A 25,059-nucleotide genomic window follows, 5' to 3' on the forward strand; every position below is an offset into this window, starting at 1 on the left:
GAGATCATAAAGTAGAGTTTTGGTGGGGTTATCCAATTCCCCATACAAAAACGAGGGGGACTCGGTAGAAACGGCACTAACTTAACACTCGGTAGGTAGGCATGAGAGGGACACAGACGGCCTGATAGGTGGAAACAATAATCATAGAGGGCAGTGTGGGCTATCCAACGCGCCTCTATACGCAGGCGTATGAGCGTTATGCATGGAGTTATAGGTTTCGTGCATAGAGTTATGGATTTAATAGGCAGGCGCCAGAAGAAGAAGAAGTGATGTGTATGGCTCCTAGGCCCTGTTGCTCTAGTTTTTGTTATGCTTAGATAAGGTTAATAGGGCAGTGACGTGACAGATATGCATAATGACCACTAAGTGGGCGCTAAACTTTCTTGTACCTAGTTATAACAAGCCTTAATGGAGCTATCCGCATCCTCCGCTCTATCCGCACGGCCCCCTCTTCTCCTCCCGTTCCTCCTTCTTCAATTGTCATCGCTCCGCCTGGGCGCTGCGTCTACGCTGCCTACCCCAAACATTAAACCCCTTTACCTTCCGCTCTTAGCCTCATCGTCCGAACGACCTCTTGATTAGGAAGTTGACTTTGGTAGATAGATAGATGAGGGAGCGATGGGTGTGTAATCGTCTGTTGAGAAAGAAGCGCCGAAGGCATGCTATAAAATAGCGGTAGAAGCTCGGCAGTCCAGCACCCTTGACATAGGATCGTTGACAGGTCAGTCGCGCTCTAATAACAACATAGTGCAATAGCCGCTACGCAGGGGTCGATCAGTGCTTGGTTAAAGCAACGCGTCTCTGGAGACGTCAAGCTTGGACTACTCTCCAGCGGCACCAACTACCGGTCGACATCTGTGGTCCCGTGGCCGGCGACATGGCTCATAGCTTGCCCTCGGGGGTTCTCTCTCGACGGACAATCACACCCTCCTTGCCTCGTTCATCTATCTGCCAAACTCAACTCCCCAATCAAGACGCCGGTCCGCCATGCCGCCTGTCTTGAGCGCTTGGCCAAGATCAACGGACGCCGCTAGATTGAAGTTGTAGACCCTAAGGGATGTCGCAATTGAGTTGCCCTCATCACTTCATTTGCATCATTAACTTCCTTCCCCCCTCGTTCATTTATCTGCCCAACTCAACTCCCTAATGTGGATGGCGCTCCGCCACGTTGCCTGTCTTGAGCGCCTGGCCAAGATCAACGGACACTGCTAGAGTGAAGTTCTAGACCATAAGGGATGTCGCAATCAAAATGCCCTCATCACTTCGTTTACTGAACTACTTCCAAGTAGGAAGCTGTCAGTCTAATCTCTCTCCCTAGCTTACAGGAGCTGACGACGGTGAGCACAATCTTGCAAGATGATAACCTTGCTTATTCCTGTCCAACTTTCTATAAAGCCCAGCCAATATCCCCTCTCTTAAGTTTTACCCTCATCCTCACTATCTCCTCTTTATCACATCACCAGTCTTCTTCAGAACATCATGAAGTTCGCCCAGAGTCTCATTGCCCTCGCGGCTGCCTTCCTGCCACTGATCGCCGGTGCCCCAGTCGCTGACCAGCCACACCTGAAAATCCGCAACCCTACCGCCCAGAATGTCATCCCCAACAGCTATATCGTTGTCTTCAACAAGGACATTGAGGCTGAGGACGTCGAATCCGAGTTTGCCTCCGTCAACTCCATTCTGAGCAAGCGCAGCTCCACCCACAAGGGCATCGGCAGCAAGTACAACCTTGCTGGGTTCAAGGGCTACCAGATTGAGACCGACACCGCCACTATTGGCGAGATCGCCTCATCGCCTCTCGTAAGTCACCATCCAACCCAAATCCCATGTGCTTCACATGACTGACACGCACTAGGTCGCTTGGGTCGAGAAGGATGGAAAGGTGCAAGCAAATGCCCTGACCACCCGCACTGGTGCTCCATGGGGTCTTGGCCGCATCTCGCACAAGGCCGCCGGCTCTACCAGCTATGTCTATGACACTTCCGCTGGCTCCGGTGCCACCGTCTACGTTGTAGACACCGGTATCTACATCGGCCACAGCGTATGAGTCCTTCCTTAACTTCTCCTCTACAATCCCACTAACTTTCATCATAGCAATTCGGCGGCCGTGCTACCTGGGGAGCGAACTTCATCACCGGCTCTGCCAACACTGATGAGAACGGACACGGCACCCACTGCGCTGGTACTATCGGCGGCTCCACCTACGGTGTCTCCAACCAGGCCAACCTCGTCGCCGTTAAGGTTCTCGACGCGGCCGGATCGGGCTCCAACTCTGGCGTCATTGCCGGTATCCAGTGGGTTGCTACCAACGCCCAGTCCAAGGGCATCGCAAACAAGTCCGTCCTCTCCATGTCCCTTGGAGGCTCGTACTCCGCTGCCGTCAACTCCGCTGTGGCCTCTACCATTAGCGCCGGTGTGACCGTCGTCGTGGCTGCTGGCAACGACGGCAAGAACGCCGCCAACTACTCGCCCGCCTCCGCACCAAACGCCATCACCGTCGGCGCGACCGACAGCAAGGACGTCCGTGCTAGCTGGTCCAACTTTGGCGCCAGCCTCGACATCTTCGCCCCGGGTGTGAGCATCCTGTCTGCCTGGATCGGCTCTTCGTCTGCCACCAACACCATCTCCGGAACTAGCATGGCCACCCCCCACGTTGCTGGCCTCGCCGCCTACCTCATTGCTCTTGAGGGTCTCTCGTCCCCAGCCGCCGTCGCTGCTCGCATTGTCAGCCTTTCTACCAAGAATGTCGTCACCGACCCCAGCGGAAGCGTTAACGCTGTTGCTTACAACGGCAACGGCGCTTAAATTCGCAGCAGGGCGCGCTAGGGCTATCTATCGAGGAAGATCTCAAAAGAGGGAGAATGGTGATTACGCTGGGAAAGTCGGCCTCCGAGCTGTGATGCTAGGTTTTATGCTACATGTACATTGCAGCTAGGAGCACAGTCGCAAGGTGGGAAAGTTGGATACTATTTACTTTTTATATAAGCATATATAGATAGTAAATACCTACTCTTACAATCTAAAACATAAAGAAGCAGTCTCTAATGATATAACCCGAATATAGAAACATTGGGAATATATTACATGAAAACAGTCTCTCGTGCCAAGGCAAGGAAGTACAACCTCCTATTCCATTATATGGAATTACAATATACAGCACGCGGAGCAGCGTCGTCCGAGTAATTTTGCAACTGCAGTGAATAAGGTTGCAGTAAGATTCAGTCGTCTTCTCTAACAAAATGACCAATTGAATCTCTATTCCGTTATTTACTTACCAACTATGCTCAAATATCTCTCCGTAACCAAAAAGGAAGTATAGCCAGTTTCTTCGGCTTAGGAAGGGTCTAACTTGGTATTTTTCGAAAGTAGCTTTAATCGAACCAGCTTCAAAAGGAATCGGCTTTGCCTGGCTACGATCTCCAGAGCCGAGATGGCTCTTCCACTTCGGATCTTCCGGTGTTCGACCCTCGCCTAAGTCTAGCCATCGCGTTACGATCAGCCGTCTGTAGTAGTAGTTGTAGCCGTAGTCCACAGTGTCGAGTTGGAACTCTGTCGGGCAGGTTTGGCATTGATGTAGGCCCGCACAAGTTGCACAGGTCTTATTGAGCCCTTTCTCATCCCAGTGGCTTGCTCGGCAGGTCATTATGGCCTCGAATCTCGTCTTAGTGGCGGATTTGTCAAGTGGGGGGTGTTGTAAATGGGGGCAAACAACTAGAGACAACAATATATTTAAAACGATGTCTTTCATACCCCCCCGACACCGAATGCAGTTCTTCTCGGAGCAAGAGCCATTACAGTCTCGATGGCAAAGTTGGAGCAAGTTTTGTTCGCGATATATGAAACGGCTTTTTGTAAGCCAGCTGTAAGATGTTCGTTCGCGGGTGAATGTATTGCAAATAGAAACCTCATTATAGCTGAGCATGTCGTATAGCTTTTGTCTGTAATCGTTATAGTAGCTGGGGTAGTATAGCTTCCTAGCTGATTGGAGCTGAATATAGCTAAAGTTGGGATTAATATATCGATGCACATTTTGCTCTCTCTCAGCAACCTCACACAGCGGTCTCGTGCCACAAAGTGATAACAGAAGGCTGCGATGTCGTCTTCTATCGCTCCGGTGGAGCTGATTGCAGTAAAGGCACACGACGTGGTAAGGTAAATCCCTTCCAAGAAGCTCTAAGAACGCTCGTCGGCTCGGCTCAAAGTCTCTCGCCCAAAGCCGATCGAGAGATTGGTTTCCCAATATGAACCAAATGGGTTTGCAGGTCAAAGTGAATGACGCAGCAGTCGACGGAGTCATGACTTGAGCTATATACCCCACAAGCTCTAGAGGCAGCTTCTTAAAGGGCGAGTTATCGAGGCTATGCCGTCGAGGCGGCAGCGGTGGTGGTATGATACATAGCAATGCATCGTGTAAGACGAAGGTGGTCCACCACGTAATCACCCAGACGAGCACCATGGCCCAGTCTAGACCGGATGCTAATTCATACATCTCGGAGGAGTCTGCGGGTTTTTAAGAGCGAGATTTAGAGGTCGCGGATTATATCGGCATGAGAGTTTGAAGTTGACATTATTAGTTCATTAAGGGTTAGCTAAAAACGTATGATTCAATGGCTAAGAACTGAATGGGCGCACTTAATTCCAACTACTATAAAGTCTAGATTAAACACTAGCCTCTTTACCCACCTATTACAGTCCCATTGGTGGTACAATGATTGTTGCCATACTCTGTATAAATCTTCATCTCATGTTCACGGGTATCACAATCTACTTTGTTCCGAGCGTAAGAAAAGCGGTATCATACTTGGAAACTAGCTAATAAAAGTAATGGCACAGAATTTAAGCCGTCAAAACGGTCTTATAGTAACTCGTTTACGAGGCCCTATTTTTTGGCACGGTCACCATAGGCCTTCGTCGCATAATCGCCCTTGTGCACAATGAGATCTTCCGGCCTGTAATCCTCGCGACCACTGAGGTAGCTATCCAAGATAGCCTTCGTGCCATCCGCATACCGCTTCTGCGCGTCGATGCTGGTGCCGCTCATGTGTGGTACCATCGCATTACCGCCGCCCCATGGGTTCTGTGCGTAGCGCAAGGGGTGGTCCTTTGGCGCTGGCTGTGGGAACCACACATCACCACCATAGCCACGTAGGTGTCCGGACTTGAGAGCCGCGGCCACGTCCTCCTTGACGACGATAGCACCGCGAGCAGTGTTCACGAGCCATGCCCCAGGCTTCATCTTGGAGATGAGCTCTTTGTTGAAGAGCCCACGAGTCTTCTCGTGCAGTGGGCAGTTGATGGTCACGACGTCGCATTGGGCAAGCATCTCCTCGAGATTCTCCACGCGGCGACATCCGATCTCTTTCTCCAGTTCAGGAGATAGAGGCTGGTAGTCGAAGTATAGAAGTTCCTTGCAGTCGAAGGCCTTGAGGCGCTTCAGGACGCGCGTACCGATACGGCCGACAGCAACTGTGCCGACGACTTTGTTCTCGAGATCGTACTCGTTCTTTGCGACGGCAGCGACATCCCAGTCACCAGCTGCGACCTGCTCATGGGCGGGAACAAAGTTGCGCACGAGAACGAGGATGGTCATGATTACGTGCTCAGCAACGGACACAACATTGGAGCCAGTCACCTCGGCGACGGTGATACCGCCGTTGGTTTCGTTGGCGGCATTGAGGTCGACGTGGTCAGAGCCAATACCAGCAGTGATGGCGAGCTTGAGCTTCTTCGCCTTCTGGAGACGCTCCTTGGTGAGGTAGCCTGGGTGGAAACTGTAGTATGTTCGTCAGCTGCTGATGCACCATCAGGCGAGCATTGGATAAGAAACATACGGTGTGGTGATGATGACTTCAGCGTCAACAAGTTCCTGGTCGAACTTGGAGTTGGGGTCGTCCTTGTCGGAGGTAGTGACGAGAGTGTGGCCAGCATCCTCGAGCCATTTGCGGATTCCAAGCTCGTTCTCAGTGGTGCCTTGTGAGAAGTTAGAATGAGACTAGGCCCTGTGTGTGCTGTCTCGTAAACCTTACCTAAGAGTTCAGGGAATTCTTCGGCATGCTTGCCTCCTGTGAGAACATATCAGTATGCTGCTATTGGTTTGAAGATGAGATGAGAGTCCAACATACCATCGTACAGAACCAGGAGTACCTTGACCTATTCGCAGTAGGCACCAGTCAGCACTCTGATACATCGGGCCGCCAAGTGTACATATATATGTGCATATATGTGCGAGAGAGTGAGCAATTACCATTGTGGAATTAAACTTTCAAAGCTATTGTAGTATCGGAATAATTTGTATGCTTCGTGAGCCTGCGGGGTAGTGCGGGGTAAGGTGAGACCTGTGTGGAACAAGGGTGTTTGTTAGCTACCAGGCTGATTGGCAGTTATAGCAGTGTATTACGCAAACGGAATGGATTGACTGATTGATTGATTCATTCTCTGAAATGCCGGCTAGTTGCGTTGTGGTGTGATGTGTTGGTGGGATGCGTATGACGTGGTGGTTCTTGCAGAACTGGAGCTCATCACAATTCTGGTGAACTGTAGCTGGCGGAACCCGAGACGAGAGACGAGCGGGGGAGAGTAGGAATGGATATGAATATGGAGTAGCTACTTACTGATATTCCAGATATCTCTGTTGTTTCTTCGGTCTGATATGTAGTGGGAGTGTTGAACGTTCGTGATGTGAGGATGTGATGAAGGGAAGAAGTTCGAAGGGACGGGGAACCATCTGTCTTTATAGACCTCACCTCGTCCCATCGGCTTTCCGCCCTCCCCTCCGTTGTGATACGTACCTGCCCGTCCTACAACAAACACACATTCTATCATAAAAAAGTGCCGTCCTTTCCTCAAATTGTGGTGCTATAGGTGGGTTGTCGTGGGTTGCCGTGGGTTGTCCATGGCACCTTCCAATCACTGCTTACCCCCTACCCCTCCCCTCATTAATTCGAGTAAGCCGCCGTCGTTGTCCGCATCAGAAAGACAACTGTCCCGTTGAATCATCTACGAATATTCAAGCTGCCCGACCAATAGCCATCTACCGCTATACGTAACCAACAGCCTGGAGATCTCGGAGCAGGAAGCACCGGCAATTGAACAGTCCTATCTATTCTGCTAAACTAAACTCCGAAATCCAAACTCCCAGGAGACGATCAACCAAAACTCGACCTGCACCATCTGCTCCATCTGCACCCACCAAGGCGTCGTCGCACGTAGCCCCGCTCGCCGACATCCAGTGGCACCAGCTCCCAAGCTCTGGCCGCTCTTACCCCACACTTTGTCAGCCCAGTAGATCGCTCTTGGCGTAACCTAGGCGATCCAGTTTCCGGCCGACCGAGACCGCTAGTTCAGTGACCGCGTCGGCCCAAGATCTAGGTCCCGAGTTGACTAGCTGCAGTTGGTGGGTGTATGCATGGATGTTAGGGGATGGAAGGAGAATAATCGGGAATACTCGGCGATAGAATAGCGTTGTTCGGTGGAACGGTAAGTGGGAATTCCCTTATCTGATGATTTACTAGGATGCATGCTGAATCCAGAAAGCGCTCTCAGCCGATCGGCTTCCGCTCTTACAGTGTATGGCATCGGATTAAATATCCCCTCTTGACTCAGACGCAGGTTCTCCAACGACCCGCCAACAAACCACCGATCTCCCCTCACCCACGCCACGGAACACAATATCCTCTCCGAGTTCCCCCCCTCCTCCAACTACCCCTCTTCCCCCAATTCCATCATCCCCTCCAATTCTCCCCTCTCCCCCCCCATCCACCGCCCCATCAGGAAAATCTCTCCAGACCTCAATCTTCCCCCACCCCTCCCTCCCCCTCACTATCCTTGCCACCCTACCTGCTTGCTCCGTTCCTGCAACCTCCATAACCAAAATCTTCGCTCCCACCCCCTCCGCCTTCTCCACAATCCTCCCATAAAATATATCCTCTAGCCTCCCTTTGTCTACTCCACCAATTCTATCCTCTTCCGGCACGAGAGCAAGCCGCGGCTCGAAATTCCGCACAGACCGCTCTGTATCCCGATTAAACCCCAGACGCGAGATATACGGCGGATTGGCAGTCACGACATCGAACCTCTCGTCACCATACCACCCCTCATCCTGACGCGCGCGGTGCGCCTCATCCAATAACGCGGCGCCCGAAGCCAGGACATCGCCGGAAGCGAAGCGCGCGTGCGCGCTGGAGAGAGGAGGCGAGTTGTGCGTCGTGTTGAGGCGGGCCAGGGCGAGTGCCGTAGGGGATATATCAATTCCTGTTACTGTTGTTTTGAGAGTGGGCGAGAGAAGAGAGAGGAGGAGGAGAGGGATGCAGCCTGTGCCGGTGCAGAGGTCGAGGATGCGGATTTGTTTTGGGTCGGTGCGGAGGGAGGGTGTGGAGAGTAGAATCGAGGAGAGACGGTAGGTGTATTCTTCTGTTGCTTGTCTATGGATTGTGTTAGATATGTTGAGTGGGACAGACAGAGGGGGTGTCGTACCGTGGGATCAGGACGCCCTTTCTACATAAGATGTCAAGGTCCCCGAATGGCTGCGAGCCCAGTATGTACTGCAGTGGTACTCCTCGCGCCCGTTTCTTAACCAGGTTCACGACGCATCTCCGCCGCAATGGCGCAGGGACGTCTTTCATCCTGCCGAACTTTGCTTCGAGTCTCGCATCGACATGTTGCCGTAGCCACCGTAGCTCGTTGTGCGCAGATGGCAGCGTCCGACATGTCCTCAGCAGAGGAGGTAGCAGCGGATTGATCGTAAACGCATGTCGTAGGAGCTCATTGGAGAGACGCGGCATAGCCTTTTGATCGCGCTATGACAATACCATGGCCTAGGATATTTCAATGGCTGCTACTGAGGTTCTGAATTTGGGAATCTGTGGTTGACGCGCCGATCATTACGAGGTCCGCGCATTTCCCGTGCCGCGCCGCTAAAGCCGCGTTACGTCGGACTTATCGGTCTCAAATCTGATCAGATAAGATTTAATCCCCCGGGTTTCCCATCATTACCTACTTCCACTCCAACAGTTCTACGAGTAGAACTTCCAATTCAATGTCTGTCCGGCCAATACTACGGCCGTCATGGCGTGCACTATCGAAGTTCTCCTCGAAGCGCCTGATGAGTCGACATGCGCCGCCGTTCCCTACAATTCCCTCATGCCCCGCAGCGACTTGCACCTGTGCGCCCATGCCAGAATTCCCGGAAGGACTCGAAATCGACCATAGCAAACCATTGAACGGGACAATGGCTCCATATGCCGAACAGCTCCTTGTCTGCACTGGACAACCAGACTGGCTCAGCCGAGTTGAGGAGGAAAACGCCGGGGACAACCTTGTCGCTGATGTAAAAGAGCTCGTCGGTCGAGGGGGTATCTACTCCGACGTACGTCCTTCTCCCTCCCAGTCACTCTCAGGACCGCAGCTCCTTCCAGTCACCCCCAGAACCCCAGCTGATCAGCTTTCCAGCCCTATCACAACACTCCCTTGACAAACTCCTCGTTTCAAGCCACCACACCCCCTCCATACCTCCGAGATGTCCCAACAACCTCTGCGTACCTCCTCCCGTCATTCACATACGTCCCTCTCATCCCCCGTTCCTTCGATGCCGTCCAAGCCCTCGTTAAAGGCTACCTCCTCCCCACCAGGCTCAACCCTGCTCACGAGGTGCTCTCACCCATCCATCAAGACCGACTGAAGCGGTCGGAGGCATACCAGGCGTTCCTACCACCGGCGCAGGAGGTTGAGGATGTCCTGGTCCTAATCTGCGGACATGGGGGCCGAGATGCGAGATGTGGCGTCCTGGGGCCTGTACTGGCGAAGGGGTTTGAAGGGGCACTATCCAGAGCTGGGGTGGAGGTGCTGGATGGTCCCGTGCCACTGGCGACATCTTCGCCGTCCTCGCTCATACCAGGCCCAGTGACTGGGCCTGGTATGAGCGCCAGAGTGGGGTTGATTAGCCATATTGGCGGGCACAAGTTTGCGGGGAATGTGATCCTGTATATCCCGCCCTCGGCGAAGTTAAAGGGGGGAGAGCCGCATCCGTTGAGGGGCATGGGTATTTGGTACGGAAGGGTTGAGCCGAAGCATGTGGAGGGTATTATAGCCGAGACGCTGGGGGAGGGCAAGGTAGTCATGGACTTGTTTAGAGGGGGAGTGGAGAAGGGGAAGGGCATGTTGCGGTTGTAGATGTATTGAGAGGCGGTGTATATTGGGTTAGTCGCTGTATATATGGGAATGTAACACAATATAGACGATAAACTACATTAACTTGCAGCTCAAGCGTTTATTCCCTGTCACATCATGTATAGTGTACCGAACATATCACAAAACGTTTTATCCTCTTGAACTTCCCATTTCGAGTGTATAAAGCATATCGGCCCGTCCCGATTCATGCTCCTGTACCCCCTAATAGCCTAACATAAATACTATTTATGTGCTATTCACCGAGAAGGTTTTCCCCAGGCACCGTCCTACCCAACAGCCCACAACCCGGCCTGGCAATCCATCGTCATCACCTATCATCCATCCCACCAAATAAAAAATCTCGCAAAAAATGATAACGCCGCGCACACGCTCGCTCAAATTGATAGCTGCCTTTTCAATAACCCGCCACCGCTCAGGCAAAGCGTCCAATAAGCGTCGCGTTGATAGAAATTTAAACTCTATCCATGGTGGCCCTCTCCATATCCCGCCCCGACGGTGTCGCAGAGTAGTGATTGTAAGCTAGTTGTAGAAAGCCAATGTCCCCAAACGCCAGTGGGAAAAAGTGTGATATGTTCTAAACCAACTGGATGATATGTGCGGACCCGCCTTGAGATATTTGTAATAGTTTGCACAAAACTCCCCTCCAAAAATGGTACCCATACATTCTTTCATGTTGGTACTCGTGCCTCGATGCTCATTATCCCGGCCGTCGTCTATTTCGCATGCTTCTTGAAGGCAAGGAGCTCAGCGAGACTGCCCAGTCCGGCGCCGTGCTTCAGGAAATCGTGCTTGAGGAGCTCATCTGCGCTGGCCCTGCTACGGATGTCGACGCAGAGACAGACGGACAAGAAGGCCTTGAGTTCTTTGCTTAGCTTCTCTGGCTTCTTGAGGCGAGGCGTTCCGTTGGTGGCGATGAGGTACAACGCCTTCAGCGGCTCTTCGTTGAGGTACGGCGGCTCAGACTCGATCATTTCGATGGCCATGATACCCAGCGACCAGATGTCGACCTTGGGGCCGTATTCCTTTTGCTTCACAACTTCAGGCGCCATCCAGTACGGAGTTCCCACCATGGTAGCGCGCTTCGACTTGGTCTCCGTGAGCTTCGCGCAGAAACCAAAATCGGTGATCTTGACGTTTCCACGTGCATCCAAGAGGACGTTGTCACTCTTGATGTCACGATGGATGATACTCTGCTGGTGCAAATGTTCCAAACCACGGCAAGTCTGCAAATATCGTTAGTTGAATCGAAGCCAAACGCATCTTCTCCACATACCTCTAGACAAATAGTTGAAATCTGGTCTTCTGTAATGACAGGGTTGTTGTCAATGACATCCGTCAAGGCACCACCCTCCATGAACTCCATGACGACCCACAGCTCCGTGAAATTGTTTCGTAAAAATGCATCGAGGAAGTTAACAATGTTTCTGTGCCTGCTGTCCTTCATCACCATAATCTCATTCACGATAAGCTCCTTCCTTGGTTGGTGCGCCAAATCCATCTGCTTGATCGCGACCTGTGCCTTGGGTCCTTGGTCGCGCAACACCTGGCGTGCAATTGGCGAAACAGCATTCTCCTTGACCTTGGCAACGTAGACGGATCCGGAGGCACCTTGACCAATCTTCTTCTGCTTGGCGTACGAGAGTCCCGGGTCATCTTTCGAGACGACTTCCTTTAGCTTGATCATAACATCGGCTTCCGACATGGTCGACATTCGAACGTCGTTCTTGCGGGGCGTAGGAGGCTTGGAAGTGAGCGCAGCTTCTGCGGCCTTGACACCATCACTCTGAGCAGGGGCCTGCGCGCTTGGTGCGGTCTTCTGGACGTTGAGGGGTTTCGGTTGCGATACGGCAGGTTGCTGCATGCGGCTTGCCTGCTGCTGGGCCTGGCTATTGGGCTGTGTGCGTGGAGTTTGTGACTGTGGTTGGCCGCCGTTCTGGTATCTCGGGCTCTCGCTCCTCTGCGAGCTTGCCTCGGATCTAGGTGAGGCGCGGCCGTTCTGATCCCTCTCTCTGCTCTGCTGGGCATCTCGTGGTATAGACGATGAGCTTTGTTGCTGGCTGCCTAGGCCCGGACGAGGACCACTGGCTGATGTTGGCGCGGGTGGTGCTTGTCTCTGGTTTGTGCGAAGAGAGCCGTTTGCCTGGGGAGCTCGCGAACCGCCTGGGGCAGGTGGAGCTGCACGCGTTGGGTTGTATCTCTCGGTGCTACCTGGGCTGCTGTAGCCTCCTCCACCAATTTCTTGCTGGGCCATTGGCGTTCTCGTCTTTGGTAGCGAGGCATTATACTCGGCCACTTCTCTCCGCTCGCGCTCTTCATCCTCACGACGCTCACGATCGCGCTGTTGCTGCATCTCATTTTGGCGCAGATCTTCGCGGCTGGATGCCTGTGGCTTGAATTGAGACGCCATCTGTCGCATCTGCTCAATCTGCTGTTGCTGGCTTCCAGAAACTGGCGCCATGTTCGATGGGCTGCCATTGCTGCCACTGCGCTGGCTACTGCTTGGGCTCTGTCGTGGAGGCGCAACTGATGACCCGGAGCTGGAGTACCCAAGCTGCTTGTGCTGCTGGTTCGCGAGAGCTGGCGGCGTCGGTGTCAAGCTGGGATACTTCTCTGGGTTTTCGTTGCGCTTCGTGATGTCGGAGTAGAATTCAAGGACCTCGAACACAGCCTGCGGATCCCTCTCGTAGTCCTCCTTTGTGATCGCAGAAGAGTTGAGGAGCTTGGACCACTCCGGGGGAAGGCCGACAAACTTTCCGGTGGTGTTGTCGAATCCAACGTGTACCGCATGCGAGAAATTAGTAGGATTGCTCACTCCACCCATTCCAGGGCAGCGGGCATATATGAAATCGATCCACTGGTATAAATCGTCGTCGCTCTTCACCTTTATCTGCAGCGTCCTTACACCGTCGGTGTCGTCTCCAGGATTAGTCGAGGCACCATCTGAATATCTCTTGACTTCGAATATTATCCCCGTAGCTTCCACGCGCGAGACACCCACAACATCCTTCAGAACTATCGTGTATGACACCTTGCCGCCGTCTTGTTTGTGAAAGTCCAAAGCCTCTTTTCGTAGGACCAGGTATTTTTGCCGCCAGGGGTTTATGAACTTTCCATCCTTGACGATGGCCCAGCCCTCCTTGATCACAGAAACTCCACCTTGTCCAGTATTTCCGTCCTGCGAGGGATTGGTATTCTGTCGGGCCAGTGGTAGCGATACTGTTGACCCTGAGTAGGTCGATGTGGCTGTTCTCGTGATTGGGGATGCGATGCTCAGAGAAGACATGTTGCCGGGGAGGTTGGCGGTCGCAGGAGTGAGGTTGAGACGAGGTCTATCGGTGGGAGGTCGAGGAGCTGGACCTGGATTCATGAATTGGCCTGGCGCGTAGCCACCGCTGTCGTTTGTCAGCTATTATTGCGACTTCTGAGGGTTGCACGGTGTCGATCGGGTGAAGTGAACACAACGTCGGATTGTCACAGTTGGTCTCAGAGAGCGCGTCGACGAGTCGACATGTTGATGGCAAAGAAACTTCTGACATGTACTCACATTGGTCCGTCAGTCGGGCTCGGCATCGTGGATAATCTAGATCTTTGCGCCTAGTCCAAGGGTCTTTGCGATGAAGGGAGGGTATCGCGATGTGGTATCTATCCCCCCTATCGTGGCGGGGTAGAACAAGAGTTGATCGCCGACAACGTGTCTGTATTGTGGCAGGAACATTAGAAGAGATCAATATATGACAGATAATAGAGCAGCACACGACTTACATTTTTAATCGAATCGCAAATAGAATAGCGGGTTGTTTAGGGGAAGGCGAAGGCGTGGGTTGTGTCTCAAGGCTGCGTTCGAGGATGGTTTCGAGTAACGCTACACCGTCTCGCTTGTACGCTTATCCCAGATCGGCGTTTGTGGATTTCTGTCACAGCGACGGTGAATGGCTGGGGCGATTAAGATTGTTTCGTCCGATGGTTGTCGGCGGTATTGAAGTATATTTTGAGATTTTGATACTGAGGAGGAGAGCCCTTGAGAAGTAAAGATATCTTTATAACAGGGCCCTTTTTTTTGGTTGATGTTGGTTGTCGAGAGTCAAACTTTGACATACATAAAGACAATCAATGTTGGTGGAGACGCCCGCACTAATTAGCTGGAGTTCCCAGGTTGGCAGAGGACCGGCGGTATGTTCAGCGATCAACAAGGAGATGGACGCATCCAGCCTTGCCAGTTGGATACTATAATTTAATCTGGTGAATGCTGGGTTACTAACAAAGCAGCAGGCAAACCAACCAACATGAAGACGGCATATAAAGAGAGGCTGGGGGTTTGTTTCGTTTGACGACGACGACGATGACAACAGCAAGCTGGGTGCAGTGTTCCAGTGCTCCTCTCTTCTTACACTCCTATGTCCCCGTTGGCAGCGCATCTCTGTGGATTATCGCGCATTTGATTGGCCTCCTCATCTGCTCAGATCTACACTACAGTATCTTCGACAGGAGGAGTACGACCCCAGAATCTCCCCCCAACACCACCCCAACCTCTCCCGCTGTCCGGCCGAGGGCAGTATGTGGCGGCATCTCTGAAAGGGTTTCAAACTTCCCCATTGAGCTTCCCATATCAACCACTCCGTATGAAGGATATATCCCGCACCGTACCGCTCACGGCGGAGTACCTTCCCCTGGGGTTGGACGGGGGGAGGGGCCATCGCCCAGCCGAGATGGGCCCTTCAACGGTTTCACCATGCGCAAACCTCCCTCCTTCATCCCTTCCCTCTCCCCCCCCGGCAAGAGTGGGCGGCTGGCTGTAGTGTATCCACAAGGGAGCAAGCGATACCCGACCGATACGGGTGTCTCGGCTGGTGTCACTGAAAGGCGCCCTTGCTATTTTAAAAACACGGGCGATGTTGATCTGAAAACTATACAGCGGATGGTGATCGTCGGGTCATGGGTTATAGGGTTAATATAGTGTCGCGAAATTACGAGTAGACAGTTGAGGTTGTTCACACTAGTTCCGAAAGTTCATTTATATCACCTGTTGAAACTTGAAACCCCGCTATTATAAAGATGACAGTTGGTGGTATCCAAACCCTGCTGGCTCGTATCTGAAGCATCCAGTCCGTTCCAGGATAAATAATTCACAGGAATGCATATTGAATACCAAGAGCTGACTTTCCATTCTACACTATCTACCCCATGCAGTTATGCACAACGTTACAAAGCCAACACCTAATATCCCCCCCTACCGGATAGGAATGGCCACCTCGGCATCCTGACCCTCAAAGGCAGGCAGCTCCTTCTCTATATCCTTCCATTCCTTCTCGCCATTGACCACCTCCTGAATCGCCTTGATAATCGTCGCCTCGTCTGCCCTAACCTGCTTCGTCGAGTCACGATCTCTTAGTGTCAACGTCTTATCCTGCACGCTCTGGAAATCGACCGTGATGCCCAGCGGGGTGCCGAGCTCATCGTTGCGGCTGTAGCGCCGCCCGATGGACGCCGATGAGTCGTCGATGCGGTTGGAGATGCCCATGGCGCGCAGCTTGTGCGAAAGGTGCTTTATGATCGGCTTGAAGGACTCGTGGCCGGAAAGGGGCACGAGGAGGACCTTGGTGGGCGCGATGGGGGGTGGGAACGAGAGAACACCGCGGGACTCGTCATTGCCCTCGGTGGCGCGGGTCCAGTAGTTGTGCTCGAGGAGGGAGTAAAGGATGCGTCCAATACCGAAGGAAGGCTCGATGACATTGGGCGTGTACTCTCTTGTGTGCTCGGTGCGGGTGCGCTTCTCGATGACCAAGAGATCCTTTGAGATCTCGACGGTGCCGTTGCCGACGCCTGGTACTTCGATGGCGATCTTGCCATTCTGGGCAAGATCCTTGGCCAGCGACTCACGCTGTTCTTGCGTAGTGGCGGCAATGGCGGCCTCGACGGCCTTGCCGTCCTTCTTGAAGAAGGGACCAAACTTTTTCTTGTCAACCTCGGCAGCGAACTCCTCGATAACGAGGGGCTCGGCACGAGTTTCGCGCACGACCAGAGGAATACCAGTTTTCTTGGAGTGGACAGTAAGATCGTATGCGCTTCTATCAGCGCAGCCTACACACTCCACCCAGCCGTAGCTCGTGAGCAGCTCGGCATCCCAGCAGTCGGTCGCATAATGCGCCATCTCGTTCGCCATGTGCTGGCGGAACCTGATTTTCGTTTGGTCAACGCCAAGCTTCTTCAAGAAAAGCTGGACACGGGCCAAGAAGTAACCGAGAGTCTCGTTATCGACGATGCCATCAGAAACGGCCTTGCCAATAGTCACAGTCTCGACATTAGTCTTGCCAGACAACTGGGTAGTCCTGTTGAGAAGGACAAGCTCGACATCCTTGACTTCGGCGAAACGAGAATGCTTCTTGCCGCCGAGAGGATCGACATAATGCTCGATTTCAGCCATCAGGAACTCGCGCACACGGAGCAGACCAGCACGTGGGGAGATCTCGTTTCTAAACGATTTGCCGATGGACGCGGAAGCAAAAGGCATTTGCTGCTGGTTGAACTCGAGGAGCTTGGCGAAGTTGAGGAACTGGCCCTGCGCAGTTTCTGGGCGGAGGAAGCCAGGGGCGTTGGAGCTGGGGCCGATGCTGGTCTGGAACATGAGGTTGAATGCCACTGGTGGCTCGGGCATAACGCCAGTATTGGGGTTCTTCATCTCGTATCTCGCAATGAGCTCCCCAAGTTCTTCGCCATTGTAGTTGTCAATCTGTGCATGTCAGCGAATGTTTCCTTCGATTCTGTTGTAGCGATCCATACCTTTGCCAAGATCTCCTCGTACTCCTGAACAACGGCATCATCAAGTTTGATAGCCTTGGTCTCCTTGACCTTGCGCTTCTTCTTTGCAGGATCAACCTCCTTCTCCTCGACCTGCTGGCCTCTCGCCTCTAGATTGCCCTTTAATCTCTGGTTCAGGATCTCCTCGACGAAGTGGTCGGCGCGGATAATCTCGCCGTTCTTTGGATCCTTGCACATCCAGTCGGAGAACTTGTCAACGTGGCCGGATGTCTTGAGAACCTCGTGGGGAGTAAGTGCCGTGCAATCCAGCTCCATCATATCCTCCTCTAGCACGAAGTGCTTGCGCCATAACTCGATCATGTTGGTAAGCAGCGCGCAGCCTGGTGGGCCATAATCGTAGAGGCCAGCAACACCGCCGTATAGATCGAAGGAGGGGGTGTAGAACATGCGCCGACGGAGCAGCGAATCGAGAACTGGGCGATCAAGGGGCTGGCCCTTTAGCGTAGTAGCCGAAGCCATGCCGGGCTGGACGTGCTTTGATCTTGCTACTCTGTAGCGACTGGTTGTTCGATTTGTTGTTGTAAAGCTTCTGAGCCCTATAAGTGGGGTAAGTGTTTGTTTGCTGGCTGGAACAAATCTACACAAGATGCGCATGAAGTATGTGGACAGATGGAAGAGGAAAAATCAAAACAAAACAAAACAAAGGCAGTAGCGAACGGGGGCCTCTTATCAATTCAGCGTACGTACTGATTGATTGAAAATGTATGGTTCGGTGTGACTGTCTGTGACTCTTTTGATCCCCAAGAATTGTCTGGTCATATTTAGCCGGCGGTTTTGTTTTTCCGCCCCGTCAAAATTTCTGGACCAAACTCAAAATATGTGCAGCCTTCTCACACCGAAGATTGAAAACATACCCCGCAGCTCAACATGGTAGCAAAACGCCAAAAGCCGCTGTCCTCGAAGGCGGCATTGCCGTTTGTGACGGGCAACAAGTTCAAGCGTCAAGATCTACATGTCAAGCAAAAGAAGGCAAGAGACAGTCTCCGCCGCGATGAGAGATTCAAGCGCAAGAGGGAGGAGGACAAAGATCCCGAGCTGAGGAGGGAGCGATTGGCTCGCAATGTGCCAATGACAATCGATAAGAAGCGTGTTTGGGATGAGGAGGATGGCGATGGGCTGAATGTGTCTGTGGACGTCGAGCAATTGAGAAGGCGGCGACTGGAAGCAGCAGAGGCAGGAGACGCAATGGATGAGGATTTGCCTGAGCAAGCCGCCGAGGACGACGTGGATTCTATGCTGGGATCGGATGAGGAGATGGACGATGAGGAGGAGGATACCGAGCACTCTGCACGTCGTCAAAGAGATGCGTCAAGCGCACCTTCTCTCGCCGCCTCGACCACAAGCACAAACCTCGACCTCACACCTGAGAGTCTGGCTCTGAAGTTTCCGACTCTCTTCACCGATGAGCCTCCGCCAGCACCCAAGGTTTTACTTACGACCTCCCTCAACTCGACCCTCCACAACGAAGCGCACCTGCTGTGCACCCTCTTCCCGAACTCGACCTACATTCCTCGTTCCGCCCATCGCTACGGACACAAGTTCTCCGTCCGAGAAATCGCCAAGTTCGCCACAAACAGGGAATACACCGCTCTTGTTGTTGTGAAGGAGGACGCCAAGAAGCCGACCGGGCTGTCTATTGTGCACCTTCCCCACGGTCCAACCTGCCACTTCAGCATCGCGAACTGGGTCGAGGGCAAGAAGCTGCCAGGTCACGGTAACCCCACGAACCACTACCCCGAGCTGATCCTCAACAACTTCCGCACGCCCCTGGGTCTGTTGACGGCGCGCTTGTTCCTGACGTTGTTCCCACCACAGCCCGAGCTGCAGGGCCGCCAGGTCGTGACGCTGCATAACCAGCGCGATTACATTTTCGTCCGACGCCACCGATACGTGTTCCGTGACAAGCGGGCGACCGAGAAGAGCGTCGTCGGGCCGGATGGAGAGAAGGTGAAGGGCGTGGAGGAGATCAGGGCGGGGCTGCAGGAGCTGGGACCGCGGTTTACACTGAAGCTTAGGCGGGTTGATAAGGGTATTGGACGGGCGGGGAGTCAGGGCGATGATGGGCTGCAGTGGGAATGGAAGGCGCATATGGAGAAGAAGCGTACGAGGTTCAATTTGTGAGCTGGGACTGGGTTAGGCTGGCGTTGGGGATTTGAGGGGGGATACCTTGGCATAGTTAAGCGTAGTGTATATATCATAAGTGCAATAACTATGGCTTATGATTTAGAGAGGAGGTTCTATAAGATGTAATGTTGATATAGTCGAAGTCTCTGCTACTATCATGCATTCCCCTACCTTGCCGTTAAATGGGCAAACAGCTATATAGCAGTCTTATGGCTGTTTAGCGGGTTGCTAAGCGAGTGAAAGGACACAGGGCACCGTATCACGAGAAGTTGCATATAGGAGTGCGAGTTGGATATGAGTCGGTACAATCCTATAGGTCTACTACAAAGGATACTAAAAAGATGAAGGGGTAACCCTCTGTTCTAGTTTCCTTTAATACAGGAAACCACTTATACTACTCTTAAGTCTCTTAACTTAAGACTTAAGGTAAGTAAATCTCCTTTCTTAGTAGGGTATTAGTACTAACCTAAGTTAGGCTATTTATTTATTATTATACTATCTTTAAATAGAGTAGTTAGAGGTTCCTAGCCTGTTAAAGAAGGTAGTAAATATAGTAGAGGTAAGTACTACTATTATTACTATTACTATAAAGTTAGTCCTAGTACTTACCCCTTATAAGAAAGAAAAGGAAAAGGAGAAGAAAGTAGAGAATAGGGTTAGGGCCTCTTATAGAGGGTAAGGGGTAAGCCTTATATTAGAGGGAACTTAGGTATAGTCTTTTATATAAGGTTACTTTAACCCTTTATCTCTTATAGTAGTAGCTACTTATTATAACCTATAATATAAGTAAGACATTTAGAAAGAATAGCTTCTATAAGGGCTATAGCTTTAAGGGTACCTTAGCTTAAAGGGTATTTAGCTTAGTATTATAAGTAGTAATAATACTGTTTTCCTCTACTTACTATACCTCTTATAATTATAGCTTAGCTTACCTATCTTATATTCTATAATCTAACTAGGTAGATCTTATAGTAGTCTTAGCTAAAACGTATAGAATTACGCTTTTTGTCTCTAAAAGGGTTGATATTTTACTTAGCTACAACTATAAACATAGTTACAAGTGTGGCGTATTACGTGTGTGGCGAATTACGGCTTCTTGAACCTTCGGCAGCCTCTAGCCTCGCCGTGTGCTTATAGTGCCTAACCGCTATGATAGTGTCTGCTCTTGTCTACAGCTCCTCCATCCTCGTCACGACAGGTAGGCCAGGATGGACAGTCAAGTACTAGCGCAAGTCGTTCCTCCTAGAGTGCCTAAATCATATCGGGCCCTGCTGACCATAGCAATGTCCCTAGCTACCCTCCATCATCGTGATCGCAGGCGACGCTCGATGGAGGAGAAGGCCTAGAGCTAACAGTACAGGTTTAGTTTTAGAGGGTCTTTATTAACTGACCTAACGCCCTTTAGGTCCCTAGCAGTGTTCACATCACTTTTGTGCATTTGGACGACGCCGGTAATTGCTCCACTTCCTTTACTTAGAGGAACATAAAGTTACAACTTCTATAAGACCTTTTATTTCTTGTAGTTAGGGCTGCCTGCTAAGCATAAATGACATGTTGAGTAAGATATTCTTAAAGACCGACGACCCCCACCTTGAGAAAGTTGGCATCTCTGTCGATACGAGCCCTCTTCTCACCACTAGAGAGCTCTTCAACATCCCATGCTGCCCAAGTGAAGCGTCCATGCAAGAATCGGGCCTGATTAGATGCAGCCCATACTGCATAATGTCCAGGGAGATCCTCTATAAAGGAGGGATATCAGTGACGTCACTAGCCAGCAGCCGGGGTCTGATATGGCAGCTAGAGGTGGCACTTACCATCATCCCATTTCATGGTAGTCTCGTTGTACCCGGCATCCTTCGCTGCAGAGGTAAAGATAGCTCCAGGATGAAAACTAACTACTTGCATATCGTCTGCCGAAATACCTTTGGCCACCTGCTGAAGCAAGATCGTTCCAGCACTCTTTGATGCTGAATAGTTTGGACGTTGAGCTGCGATCTCGAAATCGTGAATGGCGCAGGTAGACACGTTCACAAGGAACTGTGCTCGGATGTACCTTGTTAGCCTTTGACTAGAAAAGGCGTCCCCTGACGCAAATACATACCAATCTCTTGCTTGAATGTCTTTTCTTCTGATGGTAGAAAAGGTCGGTAAATACCATGTGTGAACCGACATTCGTGGTAAAGTCCGCCCATACTTCCCTGTACCCGATATCGACAAGGGACCCTACGTGTTGAATGCGAGCTGCGTTAAGGACCAAGACATCAACGACTAGGCCTTCAACATCAAATTGATTCCAGATTTTCTCCACGTCGGCTGTTTTGGCAATGTCGATCTGATGGGCGACGAAGCTTGTTTTTGGAAACTGAACGCTCAGGGTGGTGACGGCTTCGTCGAGCAGTCCTTGGCGCCGGCCAGTCATGATAACTTTAGCGGCGCCAGCTTTGGCGAAGCTCCGTGCAATGGCAAAGCCAATGCCGCCAGAACTTCCAGTAATGAGGACGACCTTTCCTCTCTGAGACAGCTCAGGACGTGATGGAGATATGCCTGCATACGGCGCACGGTGCGTGGTCGTAGTGAAGTTGGAGCTATCGGCTGACATTTTGACGGCGTGAAATTGGAGTTGGAGTAAGCTACTACAGAGAGGAGGATAAATGAGATGGATGTTTGATATTACTTACAGAGACCGAACCACCATTTAATATTCATTTGCTTCATGTGTATGTATATCGCAGGGCGGCCCCACCATTTGGGGACGGCTTGCAAGCTGACAAACTATCATAACGTACTTCCACGCGATATTATCAAAGTGGCTCTACAGAAGATAAAAAACGAACTCCTTGCTGCACTTTACATGTAGCTTATCCCATATTTGACACAGCTTGCCGTATTGATAAGCCTGCTTAGACAAAAAACCCCGCCCTCCGTCACGTAGTGGCCGCAAAGTTCCGCTAACCTTCCGCCAATCTTCCACCGGTCTTCCACCGGTCTTCCGCCGCTCACTCGAACACGCCACCTACCCCGGCGTTAACCTCTGTCCGGTTGCACAAATTTCAATCCACGGCGATATATCCCCCTAATTAGCCTCCGAAGAGGTGACAAGGAGCCTGTGAAGTTCCGCCTTTCGGTAATTTGGCACCCGTCTAGTCCGGATGGATCCTCCACAGCCAACTTTGTTTAGCCCGCAACGGCGGAAAGCGTGCATCCCCTGTACTCGTGCAAAGCGCCGATGCGACAAATGTCTCCCAGCATGCCAACGCTGCGTCGAGAAGGACGCTTGTTGCCGGTACCCTTCAAATCGCCCCTATGCCCGCCGAGAGGTCCCTCTATCAAACACAGCAGAGAGCCCCAAATCAGACCCGAGAGACTCGTTGCTTCATCCGAGGATCGGACAGGCAGGCGTTCCAGAAGCACTTGAAATAGCCCACAATTCACGTGCAGGCAGAGATGACAGCGGTGACGAGCCTCCTACATTGGATTTGAACAGCCCCGTAAACGACATTGAAGCTACAACCAGCTCATGGTTCCTTCGGACGGAAACCTGGGTCATCGACCATTCCTACCCCGACCCTCATGATAGTCCTAGCATCCGTCTATCTGACCTTAAGCACTTTATTCAGACTGTGAGGAGATGGCTGCTGCATTGGATCCGAGAGAATCACTGTCCATTCATGCATGGGCAACTATACACCGACTTAGGGTTGCCTCTATGTCTGCTGGATGCCTATGCAGCTGTGATCGTTTACCAGTCTAAGAATGAGAAAAACGAAGAGGTCATTATGAGCATTATAGAAGAAAAGGCAAACAAACTACTAAACCAGCAACCATCTCTTGCGGACTCTAATGTTGAAGCGATGCCACCTCTCCGAACAGCTGAGCATCTAGCCCGCGTACAAGCTCTCTTTATATACCAGTTTATCCGCCTATTCGACGGAGATATTCGGCAGCGAGCACAGGCTGAAATGCATATTCCTACGCTAATAGAATGGAACAGCAAGCTCTGGGAGTCAGCGAACCTAGATGCCTGTCTGCAAACCTCATTTGGCTTCGGTGGGCTGTTCTCTCAAAACTTAAGTAATGACCGCCATTACGAGCCTTCGGGAAGACCATGGCGCGACTGGTTGCTGGCAGAGAGCATCCGCAGAATCTGGCTCATTAGCAACTATGTGCAGTGCGTGTATCTGGCGATGCGGGACGGCCAAGCTGCCTGCATAGGAGGAATCACATTTACGGCACGTCGTGGCCTCTGGGAAGCGCCGTCTGCCGCAACTTGGACGCAGCTTGTCCGTAGTAAAGATCCGTTGTTTGTGCCGTGTTTCCAGACAGATCGCATAATTCGATCTGTCTCAGCACTAGAGATAGACATATTTTGCTTGTCGATTATAAGTATTATGTGAGATAGGCTGATCCTCGACTTCTAGGTGTCGAAGTTAGATACGTAACGACAGCGTCTACTAGAGAGGTAATAAAGGGATATAAGTTTTATAGATATAGATAGGCACTATAAATCTATTACATCTCTTGCTTTATGCATTTATGCCTTATAATAGGTTCTACTAGATAAGGTTACTATTACTAGTAACTTACCTCTTCTAGCTAGTATACTTCTTAGGTCACACTAACTGCAAATGCTTTTACGAGCGAGGATTCGTCGTTAGCATCAGCTGCCACAACTTCGACACCCTAAAAACATCAATTATTGACATCCTAAATATAATTCTGTAAATTATAGCTAAATGATTTTATTCCTTTTAAAACCTATTTTAGAAGAGCTATAGTAGCCCTATATATATATAACATACACTTATTCTAGTTATTAGCCTCCATCTAAATTATTAATTATAAGATAGCTTATACCTAGATTATAATCTATAGAGTTCTTACTTTATATCTAAGGTAGCTATATATATTCTAGGATGATTTTTATTAGAAGTAGATACTATTACTAATTTTTTTAGGAGGTAAATGTAACGCTAGGTCTTAAGCTATAAGACTTATAGAGGTTCTGTTACGTTAGTTTACTTAATAGAGGAGGTAGGGGATTAGACACTTAAAGGCTTTTATAAAACACATTACTAGTATATAACAAATACTATATTAAGTTAAGCATAAAGCTCCTATCTAAGAACTAACTATCTACTTATATAGTAGCGTTGTGCTAAAGGGGACTATAAGGAACTAGAGGAACTATAAGAGTTCCTATAGTTCTTATAGTTCCATTACGTAGGGATCTTATAAGGAGGTGCCCCTAAATAGTCTAGTACCTACTCTGTCTAGTACCTAGTAACAGTTAGGTACCTAGAAAGAGTTAGGTGCCTACTTAGTCTAGTACCTAGCCATTCCTAGGTGCCTACGAATCTTCTAGTACCTATAGAAGCAGGTGCCTAAGAAAACTCCGTTACCTAATGTTAACCCTGCCTTAAGGGCAGTTAAATCGCTAACATGTTCATTACTAACATAACTAATGTGTTAGCAAAAGTGCAGCTGTAAACGCTAGCTGTAACACTAGGTCCCTCCTTAAAAGGCCTAGTCCCTAGGTCTTGCTAACTAAGAAATGTACTAACTACTTAAGTAGGGTGATGCCTACTACTATCTATAGGGCAGGTTAGGCTGTAACTATGTCTTCCTCTAAACATACAAAAATCAAGGAACGTCATTTGCTTACTCTCTAAGTCGCTACTAATAGGGTTGAAATGTTGCTATGTAGTTAGTGTAAGCGCTATGAAACGAAATGCGTAATGTCTAGCGATTCTAGGTAATGTGCTAAATGTATTAAATTAAACGTTAAGTGTAACGCTGCTAGTCCTTCTCTTAAGGACTAGGAGCATCTCTAGCGTAAAGAGGAACGCTTGTTATAAGAGATAGAGCTTGCGATTTCCTAAGCGTAGGAGGTAATAGCGAAACAACTCTACGTCTCTAAACAACAACGATTACTAA

The 25,059-nt window shown here is 50.7% G+C and overlaps 9 protein-coding genes across 9 annotated transcripts; 4 read left to right on the top strand and 5 right to left on the bottom strand.

The window, feature by feature from the left end:
* The first annotated feature begins 447 nt into the window (after positions 1-447).
* Positions 448-2,962, top strand: SP2_2 (Subtilisin-like protease 2). The gene is made up of 3 exons (XM_018279139.2): positions 448-1,800; positions 1,856-2,041; positions 2,095-2,962. The coding sequence occupies exons 1-3, from the start codon at positions 1,480-1,482 to the stop codon at positions 2,803-2,805; spliced, it is 1,218 nt and encodes a 405-aa protein (XP_018126437.1). The 5' UTR covers positions 448-1,479; the 3' UTR covers positions 2,806-2,962.
* Positions 2,963-3,271: 309 nt separating this feature from the next.
* On the bottom strand, positions 3,272-3,643 carry VE01_09729 (uncharacterized protein; the record flags this gene model as incomplete). The annotated part of the gene is made up of 1 exon (XM_018279140.1): positions 3,272-3,643. The coding sequence occupies one exon, from the start codon at positions 3,641-3,643 to the stop codon at positions 3,272-3,274; it is 372 nt and encodes a 123-aa protein (XP_018126455.1).
* Positions 3,644-4,879: 1,236 nt separating this feature from the next.
* Positions 4,880-9,037, bottom strand: FDH1 (formate dehydrogenase (NAD+); the record flags this gene model as incomplete). The annotated part of the gene is made up of 6 exons (XM_018279141.2): positions 8,473-9,037; positions 7,820-8,420; positions 6,123-6,150; positions 6,027-6,062; positions 5,832-5,970; positions 4,880-5,771 (listed from the first exon to the last, which is right to left on the bottom strand). Exons 1-6 carry the CDS (start codon positions 8,778-8,780, stop codon positions 4,880-4,882), a joined length of 2,004 nt encoding a protein of 667 aa, XP_018126431.1. The 5' UTR covers positions 8,781-9,037.
* VE01_09731 (uncharacterized protein) lies at positions 8,869-10,167 on the top strand (the record flags this gene model as incomplete). Its single annotated transcript, XM_018279142.2, has 2 exons — positions 8,869-9,364; positions 9,448-10,167. The coding sequence occupies exons 1-2, from the start codon at positions 9,035-9,037 to the stop codon at positions 10,165-10,167; spliced, it is 1,050 nt and encodes a 349-aa protein (XP_018126432.1). The 5' UTR covers positions 8,869-9,034.
* A 24-nt stretch (positions 10,168-10,191) lies between these two features.
* Positions 10,192-14,529, bottom strand: CLA4 (Protein kinase). The gene is made up of 5 exons (XM_018279143.2): positions 14,465-14,529; positions 13,948-14,409; positions 13,730-13,880; positions 11,459-13,577; positions 10,192-11,408 (listed from the first exon to the last, which is right to left on the bottom strand). Exons 3-5 carry the CDS (start codon positions 13,753-13,755, stop codon positions 10,899-10,901), a joined length of 2,655 nt encoding a protein of 884 aa, XP_018126456.1. The 5' UTR covers positions 13,756-13,880; positions 13,948-14,409; positions 14,465-14,529; the 3' UTR covers positions 10,192-10,898.
* Positions 14,530-15,340: 811 nt separating this feature from the next.
* Positions 15,341-17,739, bottom strand: GRS1 (Glycine--tRNA ligase 1, mitochondrial). Its single transcript, XM_018279144.2, has 2 exons — positions 16,963-17,739; positions 15,341-16,912 (listed from the first exon to the last, which is right to left on the bottom strand). The coding sequence occupies exons 1-2, from the start codon at positions 17,593-17,595 to the stop codon at positions 15,413-15,415; spliced, it is 2,133 nt and encodes a 710-aa protein (XP_018126466.2). The 5' UTR covers positions 17,596-17,739; the 3' UTR covers positions 15,341-15,412.
* A 108-nt stretch (positions 17,740-17,847) lies between these two features.
* On the top strand, positions 17,848-19,763 carry VE01_09734 (uncharacterized protein). The gene is made up of 2 exons (XM_018279145.2): positions 17,848-19,551; positions 19,601-19,763. The coding sequence occupies exon 1, from the start codon at positions 17,869-17,871 to the stop codon at positions 19,120-19,122; it is 1,254 nt and encodes a 417-aa protein (XP_018126428.1). The 5' UTR covers positions 17,848-17,868; the 3' UTR covers positions 19,123-19,551; positions 19,601-19,763.
* An 869-nt stretch (positions 19,764-20,632) lies between these two features.
* On the bottom strand, positions 20,633-21,959 carry VE01_09735 (uncharacterized protein). Its single transcript, XM_018279146.2, has 3 exons — positions 21,227-21,959; positions 20,940-21,162; positions 20,633-20,864 (listed from the first exon to the last, which is right to left on the bottom strand). Exons 1-3 carry the CDS (start codon positions 21,722-21,724, stop codon positions 20,695-20,697), a joined length of 891 nt encoding a protein of 296 aa, XP_018126429.1. The 5' UTR covers positions 21,725-21,959; the 3' UTR covers positions 20,633-20,694.
* Positions 21,960-21,982: 23 nt separating this feature from the next.
* VE01_09736 (uncharacterized protein) lies at positions 21,983-23,623 on the top strand. The gene has a single exon (XM_018279147.2). The coding sequence runs from the start codon at positions 22,275-22,277 to the stop codon at positions 23,517-23,519; it is 1,245 nt and encodes a 414-aa protein (XP_018126430.2). The 5' UTR covers positions 21,983-22,274; the 3' UTR covers positions 23,520-23,623.
* Positions 23,624-25,059: the final 1,436 nt, after the last annotated feature.

The sequence above is a fragment of the Pseudogymnoascus verrucosus genome (genome assembly GCF_001662655.1).
Source record: "Pseudogymnoascus verrucosus strain UAMH 10579 unplaced genomic scaffold scaffold_58, whole genome shotgun sequence".
Lineage (NCBI taxonomy): Eukaryota > Fungi > Ascomycota > Leotiomycetes > Thelebolales > Thelebolaceae > Pseudogymnoascus > Pseudogymnoascus verrucosus.